Source organism: Urtica dioica, chromosome 3 (genome assembly GCF_054948205.1).
Source record: "Urtica dioica subsp. dioica isolate 48M chromosome 3, U.dioica_male_clone48M_v1_H2, whole genome shotgun sequence".
Classification (NCBI taxonomy): domain Eukaryota; kingdom Viridiplantae; phylum Streptophyta; class Magnoliopsida; order Rosales; family Urticaceae; genus Urtica; species Urtica dioica.
The window spans coordinates 9,184,507-9,197,136 of record NC_142758.1 but is presented as its reverse complement, the minus strand read 5'-3'; the positions used below and the strand labels follow the sequence as shown (position 1 = coordinate 9,197,136).

The following is a 12,630-nucleotide window of genomic DNA, read 5'->3' as shown; positions in this document are numbered from 1 at the left end:
TTTCAGCAATCTTTTACATGAATTCCATATCTATGAGAACTTCACAAAGTTACTCATGACATTCTCACAACTTAGTACTTCACCAATAGGCCCTATTCGGAATCACATAGTGAGTCCGAACTCTGACTTTCTCAAATGAGAATACGTAAGCTGTGAAATGACATGTCTCATTTCAGGATTAAGGTAAGCACGATGCAATTCATACGTAGTGACATCGAGACATAAGAGGTTAAATGGTTTGTTCTTATTTTGTCTCTAGAAGTGCACTGGTCAATTCAGTACCTTCGGAAGATACCTAAAAGAACTATAGAGTCTCTAACTCTAAATGCCTCATAACTAGACATCATAGATTCTTCTAACAATCATACTGAGGTCAATAGTCCTTTGACCCTTAGATTGCGAATATATCGTTTTAAGCAAACTACGAAGAGTTTGTTCATGCAAATCTACATTTGTCTCTTCGTAAGTTGTTTAGTTTGTTTATAGACTAAAGACTAATGTTTTATCATAAAGCTTCAAACAGACACGGAAGAATGAATGAACGTTTCATCTTTTTATTAGTGAATAAGCAATTACAAGCAAGAGTCTTCATGAGACTTTATTACATCAAATGTACAATATAAAGATTACAACTCTTCTTGTGGGCACCATTGACAACAAGTACGGATGTCGTGTTTTGGTTTTTGACTGTTTCCTCGAGACTCGCATCCGGTGCGCGGATGTAACGCCTGTCGACGCGTGAGTCACTTGTGAGTCTAGTAGACAGCCTTTTTGATTCGCGCGAGAGTGTCGCGTGGATGATTTATGGGTGATGTATCCGTTAGCCTCCCGAGTTTCTTGGATACTCGTAGAGGAGACTAGAAATTATAGCAATGTAAAATGAAATGTAATCCGATAGTCTTGTATTACGTAAAGGAGTATAAAATTACATCCCATGGCCGTTGGCCTTGTTCAAATTTCGAAATTGTCATCAACGAAATCGAAAACAAAAACAAAAGAGCTTTATTGGTAATACTGCCTCAGGTGCTCGACGTTCCACCTGTGTGTGAAGACGAGTCCTTCTAGATTCTCGAGCTCGTAAGTGCCATTGTGTATAGCTCGACGCACACGGTATGGGCCCTCCCAGGTGGGACCCAAGACTCCCACTCCTTGCATCTTAGTGTTTTAGAACACCCTTCTAAGGACGAGGCTTTCGTCGGTGAACTTCAAAAGGTTTACCTTGGAATTGTAGTACTTCTCAACCTTTCTCTTCTATGTGGCAAGGCGGGTCAATGCGTCTGCCCTTTTTCTCATCTATGAGGTCTAGCTCGAGCCTCATCGCTTCATCGCTAGCGTTTTCCTTGAATTCTTTGATGCGGAAAGTCAAGAGCTTGGTTTTGATGGGGACCACGGCTTCAACGACGAATGCGAGAGCGAACGGGGTTTCGCCGGTCGTGTTTCGTGCGGTTGTTCGGTATGCCCACAAGAGTGTAGGAAGCTCGTCGGCCCATGCTCCCTTCATTTCTTCTAACTTTTTCTTCAAGTTCTCCTTGATTGTCTTGTTGACCGCCTCGACTTTGCCATTACCCTGTGGACGCCGAGGATAGGAGAATGTCTTGGTAATTCCCCAACTGCTCGCATATGTCATGGATGCGTGCGTTGTTGAATTGCTTCCCGTTGTCAGTCACAATTGACGTGGGGATTCTGAAGTGGTAGATGATGTTCTTCCAGATGAAGTTAGTCGTATTCGCTTATGTGATCTTTGCCAATGGTTCCGCTTCTACCCACTAGGTAAAGTAATCGATCACTACGATCGCATGCTTGTATTTTCGTGGGGTCGTAGGCAGTTCCCCGATGAGGTCGATTCCCTACTTCGCGAAAGGTCGAGGCATAATGACCGGAGATAATGGTACGGGCGCTTGGCGTGGGACGTGAGCGAATCTCTGACACTTGTCATACTTTTTGGCCCATTCATGGGAGTCCTCTTTCAAGGTTGGCCAAAAATACCCGAGTCTTAGAAGTTTCAGGGTCAAAGATTGTCCGGCGGCGTGATTCTTGCACATGCCCTCCTGCACCTCGCCTCGACGTCGTTCAAGCACCGAATGAGCGGCATTGAGTGCCCTCTCTAGAAATGTGTATCCCCTCTCATGGTGTATTTTGGGGCCAAGCTACTCAGCTTTCTCGCCTCCTCCTTCTTGTCAGGAACGACCACTCGCATGAGGTATTCCACGAGCGGTGTCATCCATGATGGGGGCGGCACGCCGTCGATCACTACTACGTTGCCTCTCGAGATTTAGGGTCGGGTCAGCACCTTTATCGGGACGTTGCCTTCCCCCTCTTTGTCTATCCCTGACGCGAGACGAGCCAGGGCGTCGACCTTGATGTTTGCCTCGTGAGGGACTTGGACTACCTCGAAACATGAAAGAGCCTCGAGGTTCTTCTGCGTCTTGGACAGTTATGCGATCATGTTCGGCTCCTTGGCTCCGTAGTCGCCCTACACCTGCTCACAATGAGTTGTGAGTCGCCATGGATGCGTAGGTTCTAGACTTCCAATCTGTTCACCAGTTCCAAGCCAATGATCAGAGCTTCGTACCGCATGGGCGTATCTCAATTTTTCCCTATCGGGATTCGTGAGCACGACGCCGACACCAGCCCCCCAGGCATTTGATGCACCGTCCACATGCTGATCCTAGACCGGCCCTATCAGGCCGTTGGTCCTTTTCTTTGTCGACCCATGGTGGTCGTTCTCCTTGTCTTCCCTATCTCCTTCTTTCTCTTCGCCCTCGCCTAGCTGGGGCGCACATACTCTGCACGAAGTCGGCGAGGGCCTGCCCTTTGATGGCAGTTCTTGGTTGGAACTGGATGCCGTACTCACCCAATTCTTGCGACCAGATGGCCATCCGTGAAGACGTTCCCTTTTGCAGAGCTTTCTCTATCGGGTGTCCCGTGCGCACCATGATAGGATGTGCCTGAAAATAAGGGCGCAATTTTCTCGCACTCATGACAAGAGCGAGGGACAATCTCTCGATTTTTGGGTACCGGGTTTCGGCGTCGAGGAGCACTTTGCTCACATAGTACACCGGCCATTGGACCTTGTCTTCTTCACGTATTAGGACCGCACTCGCGGAAACCATGAGTAAATGTATAAGGTCTCATTGTCCTTAGGCTTTGAAAGGAACGAAGGGGAGCTGAAGTAGGCCTTCATTTAGCAGAATGCCTTCTCGCATTCCTCCGTCCAGACGAACCTTTCGATCTTCTTCAATTCCTTGAAGAACGGTTGGCATTTGTCGGTGGCTTTGGACACGAACCGCGTTAGGGCAGTGATCCGTCGTGTCAAGCTTTACACTTCTTTAACTTTTTGACGCGATCTCATCTCCAAGATTGCCTTGATCTTTTCAGGATTGGCTTTGATCCCACGGCGGCTCACCATATAGCCCAAGAATTTCCCGGACTCAACCCCAAAGGCGCACTTGTTGGGGTTGAGCTTCATCTTGTACCGCCACAAAATCATAAACATCTCCATGAGGTCTTGGACGTGGTCATGGGCTTCGAGGCTCTTGACGAGCATGTCGTCCACATACACCTTCTTTGTCTTTTCAATCTGGTTGGCAAACATCCGGTTCACCAGCCTTTGATACGTAGCTCCCACGTTTTTAGGCCAAATGGCATGACCTTGTAACAGTAGAGTATGCGGTTCGTGACAAAGGTGGTCTTAATTTGATCCGGCTCGTGCATGCGAATCTGATTGTACCCTGAATAGGCGTCCATGAAGCTTAGCAGCTCATGACCTACCGTGGCGTCGATAAGCTGCTCGATCCTCGGGAGAGCGAAGCTATCCTTCGGGCAGGCTTTATTGAGATCGTTGTAGTCGATGCAGATTGACCACTTCCCATTGGGCTTCTTCACCATTACAACATTGGACACCCACTTGGGGTGCTCCACCTCCCTTATAAAGTTGGCGGCGAGAATTTTATCGACTTCCTCTCCAATGGCCCGGTACCTCTCTATGTTAAATGTTCGCTTTTCTTGGACGCGTTCGGTTATCCTCTTGTCGTCGTTGAGGCGGTGGACCATTATTTCGGGTCGATCCTCGGCATATCGGCGTGTGTCCACATAAAGACATCTTTGAACTCACTGAGGAAGGCAGCAAGTTGGAGTCGGACCTCGGTCGAGAGTTAGGCGCCAATCTTGACTACCTGGTCAGGTTTGGCATTGTCCAATAGGATGGGCACGAGGTCATCCGGTGTCACCACCTTCCGACGCTCGACTTCGTGCCGCAGGTCTAGCTCCCCAAAGGTGCCTCCTTCCTCGATCTTGCATGGGAATTTGTCTCTGAGCTGATAGATGGTACTCACCATCTTCCCCTTCATCTTCCCGTCCACCCCTTGAATGTGGCACATTCTTGCCATCGATTCGTCTCAGAACATTATGGAAATTCCCTTCTCGGTCAAGAATTTCATCATCAGGTGGTACGTAGAGGTTATGGCCTTCAGCCGATTGAGAGTGGGACAGCCCACAATGATGTTGTAGGCGGACGGTTGATCCGCCACAAGTAATGACATGATGTGGGTGACCTTGATCCCCCAAGAGTTTCAAAGGTCACCGGAAGGTCGATGGTACCCTCCGTCATCACCCTTTCTGCGGAGAAGCTGAAGAGTTGGGTTAAGATCGGGGTCATTCTTAGCCCGGTCAGCTTCATCTTGTCCAAAGCTGATTTGAAAATGATGTCGGCCGAGCTGCGGTTATCAATCAAGATTTTTCAGACGAGGTTATTAGCGACCGGCGCAGAGACAACAATTACATCGTTGTGTGGGTGCAGCACTCCCACCACCTCCTGGTTGGTGAAGAACAGGGACTCGAAGGGGGTCGGAGGTGGAACCTCGTACGTGTGGTTGATGTGGTGGGCTATCTTCCCTTGAGAAACTTCCCGCACGTACTTCTTTCTTTGAGTACTTGAGTCCCTGAGCTTTGTTCCTCCCATAATCGAGCCCACAACGTGCATTTGTGAGCTTTCTGGTTCATTGTTTGCTGTTCGGTCAGTAATGGTGACCATTGTCTGACCCTTCTTCTCTTGCCGCAAGCGCTCTCCGCCTGCTGCAGCCGCCCCGATTGTTCTTAGGATGTATTCTTTCAATTTCTCATCCTGGATGAGGGCATCAATCTAACGCTTGAGTGGTAGCATTCGGACGTCAGATGCCCGTGATCTTGGTGGTACTCACAGAATTTGCTTTGATCCCACTTTGCGGGATCCTTGGTGAGAGGAGTGGAGCTTCCTAGCTTGTCATGGTACAAAGCAAGGTTCCGCTCTTTTAAGGGTGTTGAGAGGGGTGAATGCCGAGAAATTTTGAAAGCTGTCGACATGCGAAGGCCTCGGCCTGGGAAGGGAGCGACCGTTAAGGGTCTGGCCTCCTTTGTTCCTCCACTTTCATGGGTCGGTGAGATCTCCGTCTCGGTCATCACGACGACAACTATCTTATCCACAAGCTTTTCGGCCATCTTGGCCATCGAGGTAGTCCTCGAACCCCATGTAAGTGCGGTCTCTCACCATGAGCTCCGCCATGTCCCTCGGGACCTTCCCAACTATGGATTTGAGGAAGTCGCTTGTGTGAGCTCCCTCAGTGATTGTCGTGATGGCGTCCTTGTCATCGAACCCCTCCACCTTGTGGGATTCCTCGGTGAAGCGAGTGAGGTACTGCCTCAAGGTCTCATCTCTCTCTTGCCGGATGGACAAGAGGTATGTCTTCGACTTCTTTTGCGCCACTAGCGTGGCGAACCGAGCGAGGAATGCATCTCGGAAGGCTCGGAAGGATTGGATGCTTCCTGGCCTCAAGCTTCTAAACCATTCAAACCCGGACCCGGTGATGGTCATGCTGAATGCCTGGCATAGAGTGGCGTCAGACTGCCCTTGCATGTACATCCACGTCTCGTAGTGCTGGAAGTGGAAGTTTGGGTCCGTGCATTCGTCATACGGAGGAATCAAGGGCATCTTGAAGTTTCCAACGCATGGTTGCACTAGGATTTGAGCGGCGAAGGGCAAGTAGGATTCCTCGATGCAGCCATAGGGTGTTTGACACCCGACTCCCTCATCTCCATGATCTGATTTTGGAGGCTCTGGATCATCGTCACCATGTAAAGCACGTTGGGCGGGCTGACGGCCGGGACCACATGAGTCATCTGTCGGGCTGACAGCCGGGACCACAGGAGTCACCTGTCGTTTCTCAAGATTTCCCCGAGTGGGAATAATGTCCTTACTCGCCCGTTAAATAAAAATCCTCACCTTTGGCGGAACCTTAAGATTCCAGATTTTGTTCCAAGAGTTATAAGGCGCCCGAGAGCTTGATGCTGGAGAACACAAAGAAGCATCTATAGCTTTTTGGTAGCCACTTTTGACGGTGTAGACACCCTTCTCGTCGAAATGCCAAAGAATTGAATATAAACTTTAAACAATAATCTTGCTCAAAAGTTCGAGCAACAGATATTAAGTTTTTCCCGAAGGAATGAACAAAATAAACATTATTTAAATTTAAAGTTATGGCTTCAAAAGACAGCGTCACTGATCCCACAGCCTTCGCCGACACCCTTGCTCCCATCACCACATCTGAAGGACAAGTCACCTTCCTTTAAACTTTTGCTTTTCCTGAAACCAGTCAAGGACCAACAAATATGGTTAGTAGCAGCGGAGTCAAGAGTCCACGTTGATACATTATCAGTTACTAAGAATGCTTCGGTAATAAGTACAATACATTTTTCCTTAGTTTTGAGGTAGGCATGACAGTTCCTGCGCCAATGTCCAGGTTCATTGCAGTGGTGCCACTTGTCGTTAGACTTGTCCACCTTAGCAGCCCAGGGCTTCTTATTCTTTTGAACCTTAGGTTGGTTCTTCTTCTTGAACTTATGAGGTATCTTCTTAGATCCAGAGGTGGAGGCTCTGTGCTCAGTAGCATGTACCTTTCTACGAGCCCTCTTTTTCTTAATGAGACCTTCAGCAATGTGAAGCTCCTTCATAAGCTCGGTAACAGTGTACTCTAGCTTGTTCGTGGAGTAGTTCAGCTTGAAGGTATCGAAGGATTCGGGGAGAGTTTCCAAGATCATATCTATTTTGGTCTCCCCATCAATCTCGGATCCTAGTATTTCCATCTCATTCAGGTAACTAATGATCAGCATCATATGGTCCCTGACAGGAGTCCCTGCCTTCATGCGACAGTTCATAAACTATCTGACTGCTTGCTGTCTGACCTAACGCCCTTGCCCTCCAAACATCTCATGGAGATTATAGAGCATGTTGTTGGCAGTCTCTACGTCACGATGTTGCTGTTGTAGCACATTGTTCATCGATGCTAAGATATAGCACCTTGCAATCTCATCGGATCAGAGCCAGGCCGCCAAGCGTCTTTTTCCTCTTGCGTCGAATCATCATTCGTTTGAGGGCATGGGGTGGTGAGTACCCATTTGTTCATGTCAATGGTAAGGACGATGTCGAGGTTACGTTTCCAGTCTATGTAGTTCTCGCCTTCGAGTTTATTTGAGGAAAGGATGGTTGAGAGACATTATGCTGTAAAGTTGAAACAAGTTTATTATTAGTCTTTTGGTTTAGGATTTAAGTTTGTTTAAGGTTTTAGGATGAACAAGATAGGAAAAATCCAAAGGTCTTATGAAAGAAACGACACTTTACCCGCTAAGAGTCTCCTTTCATAAGTAAATGACTCATCATTAATGCATAGCCAAGATGTCAATACATCGAGCCTGACTAGCCACCTTGTAAAAAAGTTTGATCACTCACATCCTTTCGCAGGGCCTCGAGGGAGGATTACTAGGGATTGAGTCTAAGTGTGTAACCAACCACTTAGTCCAAGAGATCAACTTTGAAAAAAAAATACACCGAGGGGAGTCCTAGTCTCATTGTCTCACCCACAGACGTAGCTCTTTGAGCAATGATCAGAGCAAAGCACCGTTGAGTACTCTCATTTAATAGAGGGTCACGAGGGTGACTCTTAGTCTGGCGACAATTGCACTTTTCATTAGTGTTGGGGATCGTTGGTTGCAAACAACAAGTATAACTCTCCCACTTAGTTTTTAGAGTTGACACATCGTCTCGTATAGGTTCTGAAACACATTTCCTAGTTACAGAGCGACAGAGTGGATTTCTAGAAATTGAACCTTAGATTGTCATGTTTCTAGGAAGAAAAGTGTTAGTGCCTAAAGGCACAAGGTACATACTCGGACATTTTCCTATATTTTCTACTCGGGAAAGTGTATAAGGGAAGTGTGAACTTCTAACTCATTTGAACACTTGAAGTTTAAGATTACACATCTTCTTGCAGTTTTTGACTATTCTACGAGGAGACCTCCCACTTAAATTTTCAAGATCAAATAGACTTTAAACATAAGTAATATAGGTATAGTTTTGAAAATATTTTGAAAACTTATTCGATTGGGATGACAAAACATTTTCAAGTTTGAAAGTGAAAACGGATTTTCAAAATCCAAACTAGTTTTTGTAAAAATTCAATTTCAATTAAATATTCAAAAATCAAAACTTTTCAATCTTACACATTATGTTTATAACGTTTTGAAAAATTTTTGCTCAAGGAAATTTATCCATTGGAGTTGTAGAACTCTTGGAATGAGAGCCGGGATTCGGAATTCAAAAATTAAATTGAATAGCTCGGAGTAAAAATACCGTAAACGGCGACTCCGATATCCAATTGAGCTAACTCCAACTTTTTTGGAAGGTAGACTCATGGACCTTTAATTTGGTTCAAGAACCATTCAAATCCAATTTCCGAACGGAAAGATACGTCCCTTTTACAATAGGTATTTTTTAAGCTCAAGGAAATCTGGACAGAAATTCGGTCGGGACATAAAGTGCAAAAGATTTAATTGTAACGAAACGTTTTATTGAGTTGTTAAGTCTTTTGGATGTGTCTTATTAACATATTAATAGTATAGCATAGGAGATAATAACAACAAAAATAAAACAAGCGAGTAAATAAGCAAAGCAAGCAAGACTATATTACTTGTCACAAAAATTACCCAAAATTTCTCAAACTTATCAAAACATGTTTTTTATTATGAAAAAATTAAAAAAATTTAGAACTGATTCTAATGTGTTTTAATATCATCCCAAGGTTGTAGAAAATTAACATGTTTTATAATTTAAAGACACGAGCAATAAATTAAAAAAATCTAAAATAACAATTCTAGCAAAACCATAACTCGAGTAAATTCAAGAAAACGATTTTCAAACTTATATTTCAAATTATATGCACATGCTTATACTTTGACCATAGCTCTGATAGCATTTTTTGGAATAGATCTAGGGTTAAGAAAAATTTATCACTTTTAGCAAGATGCGGAACATAAAAATATCTTTAAAAACTCGTAAAACGTTATTACAACCTAGACAAAGTGCATGAACATATAATTTTAAATTTTAAATTTTAAAACTACATTTAGTTTTTACTCGGTACCAACCTTGAATGGAGCTTGAACATTGAGAAGCCTTAAGAAAGGTTGAAACGCTCGTCTCCCCGCGCAGCTAGCCTCTCGCACTAGTCTTCTTGAACCTGTGAGCAACCACGAAAGTTTCTACCACTAGAGTCTTTGAGTGTGGTTAGGATTTAGTGTGTTGGCACTTTTAAGTAATATGACTCAAAAACAAGTCTTCGAGCCAAAGATCTAAAACAAAACACTAGGTCTAATGAGGACCTAAGTGCCAAACCAAAAAAGGACAAGAAGAGGTAGAGAAAGAGAGGATGGGCGGCCAAGGGTTAGAGAGAGAGAAGGTCTCAATCTCTAAAACTTGTGTGTTGTGAATTGTGAATGAGGTGAGATATTTATAGGAGGAGGATTACCTTCAAAAGGTAGTTTCCTCTTTTCTATTGAATATCACATATTCATGAGCAAATCCTCTTGCTTCTAGAAGCAAATTTGTTTCCTCTTTTGCTTTCTCTCTCCTTGGTTGCCGCCCATCTATTTCCTTGTAGAGGAAATTTGTTTCCTGTGTTTCATTTGCCAAGTATCTTCATACATAAATGCACAAAATAATCTCTCTTTCTTCTATGATGGTGCACGAAATTAATGGCTTCTAGAACATGCTTCTACATGTTTCTTTATTTGTTCATGACAACATAATAAAAGCTCATTAAGAATTTTCACATAAAATTTCATGAAATGAAATTAATCCTCAACGCCCAATCCAAGGATGTTGGCCGTGTGACTTAATATCAATTTCATCATGTGACAATGTGAAAAAACTTATTTATTGACATTGATACCATCCCATGTCAAAAAGACAAAATTACCCTACAGACAATTTTCGTAAAACTTATCTATTTCAACATTTGAACTTGTTTTGACTTAGCTTTCACGTTAAACTAATCATACTCTAAAGACTTGTGGTAGTGACCTCATGGATCCAAATGAACAAAGCTTGAACTAGCATACTTGGACTCAAAAGTTAACAAACCTTTTCCAAGTTCTAGGTTAAAGTCAACTAACTCCACTAAAAAGTTGACACTGAAATCTCTCGGTTCAAATGAATATATTTTCTACTCCAGAATTCTACTTAATTATAATAATTGGATCCATTGAATATTATCTATGTTTACCCTTCATGAATATCATCAACTAGATGGGATTTACAAAATTACCGTTGTACCCTTCTAGTTGTTATTTCCTCAACTCCTTTGTCGCTTGTGAATAAGTTAGAAACAATGTATTGACGATGAGCTAACAAGTCACATTGATTCATCCAAAAGAGTCATGACTCAATTTTGACACTGGCCAGTTCATTTATTCACATTCCAAGGAACAAAGCATGAGGTGATATACATTTCATTTCAGCAATCTTGTACATGAAATCCATATTTATGAGATCTTCTCAAAGTTGTTCATGACATCTTCATAACTTAGTACTTCACCAATAGGTCTTGTCTATATCACATAGTGAATCTAGAACTCTGACTTTCTCAAATGAGAATACGTAAGCTATAAAATGACATGTCTCATTTCAGGATTGAGGTAAGCATGATGAAATTCATACATAGTGACTCCGAGACATAAGAGGTTAAATGGTTTGTTTTGATTTTGTCTCTAGAAGTGCACTAGTCAATTCAGTATCTTCAGAAGATACCTAGGAAGAACTGCAGAGTCTTCAACTCTCGATGTCCCATAACCAGACATCATAGATTCTCCTAGAAATCATACTGAGATCAATAGTACTTTGATACTTAGATTGCGAATATATTGTTTTCAGCAAACCATTAAGAGTTTGTTCATGCAAATCTACATTTGTCTCTTCATATGTTGTTAGGTTTGTTTAAGGACTAAAGACTATAGATTATCATAAAGCTTCAAAGAGACAAGGAAGAATGAATGAACATTTCAACTTTTATTAATGATTCAACAGTTACAAGCAAGAGTCTTCGTGTGACTTTATTACATCAAATGTACATAAGTAAAGACTACTACTCTTCTTCTGGGCACCATTGACGACACCAATTTCTATGACAGTCTTGTACAAATGTGAATCATTTAGAAGCTCCATAATCACATCAATCTTCAAAGGCTCTTTAGAAAGCTCTTTCTCAGGAAACAAAATCCTATGAAACACATACCTCCACTTCCTCATACGATCTTCTTCGTGGAAGGAGACATTGTCCAGATGGGCAGGAGGAACACCCTTAGCAGCCAACTACAAGCACTCAGGACGTGCTACCTCTCATTCTTCCTCAATGTCATCCAGGATGTCAGCGACTTCTTCGTCAACATTCCTCTGTCTCAGCTTCTTCTTGTTCAAACCCTTCTTCACAAGCTTGCTTTTCTTCTTCTTTTCAAGAGTCTTGGTCTTACAGACTCATTCTATTTCACAGGACCCTTGTCCTTTACAGTCTTCTTCCAACTTCTTGTTCCAACCACTCTGACAAAATTTGCAAGATAACCTCCACAAAATAACATGAAGCAAAGAGTGGTTACACTAACTAGAAAATCGTCAATTGCATGAGCTGAGAATCAGAGAAGTACAAAACGATGTCATGAGATAAACTGGGCCAAGGGATTACTCAAGCTCAAACAATAGGGTTGTATATACAAAGTGACATTAGGGCAATGAACGACAGAGTTCTCCCAAACAACCAAAGGAGAGCAACTGTGCCAGAACAAGTACGAAGCCCAAACTATGAACCAAAATGGCTTAAGATCCATATACACGCGTTGAATGAGCCAACTAGATAAATGGGACCATGAATAAAAAGAGAAGAAATTCCAATAATAATCATCCAAAAAAAACCTATTATAATCAAAGGCCCTCAAAAGACAATACTGGCCTAGACCCAGTAATTGCTATTGAACAATTACACACAGCTCAAGTGAGGAGCGAAGATCCTCAAAATGATTAGCATCCAAAGCCTTAGTAAAGATGTCAGCTAGTAGATTTTCAGTCTGAATATACTTGAGCCTAATCTTCTTGTCTTCTTAGGGGTCTCTAATAAAGTGGTATCCGATCTCTATGTGCGTAGTCTTGATGTCTTGAACAAGATTTTTAGAGATATTCAAAGCAATGATGTTGTTGCAGAACAATGTCTTGACATCTTGGCTGACACCATACCCACCAATCATTTGTTTCAACTACAAGAGTTGAGTGCTGCTGCT

The 12,630-nt window shown here is 43.1% G+C and overlaps 1 protein-coding gene across 1 annotated transcript; it reads right to left on the bottom strand.

The window, feature by feature from the left end:
* Positions 1-1,237: 1,237 nt before the first annotated feature.
* On the bottom strand, positions 1,238-1,627 carry LOC149402355 (uncharacterized). The gene has a single exon (XM_089608332.1). It carries the CDS (start codon positions 1,625-1,627, stop codon positions 1,238-1,240), a length of 390 nt encoding a protein of 129 aa, XP_089464458.1.
* Between the last annotated feature and the right edge of the window lie 11,003 nt (positions 1,628-12,630).

What these genes read in the sequence shown, in the direction of transcription:
- LOC149402355 (XM_089608332.1), bottom strand. Translation starts at nt 1,627, where the DNA reads ATGACATATGCGAGCAGTTGGGGAATTACCAAGACATTCTCCTATCCT.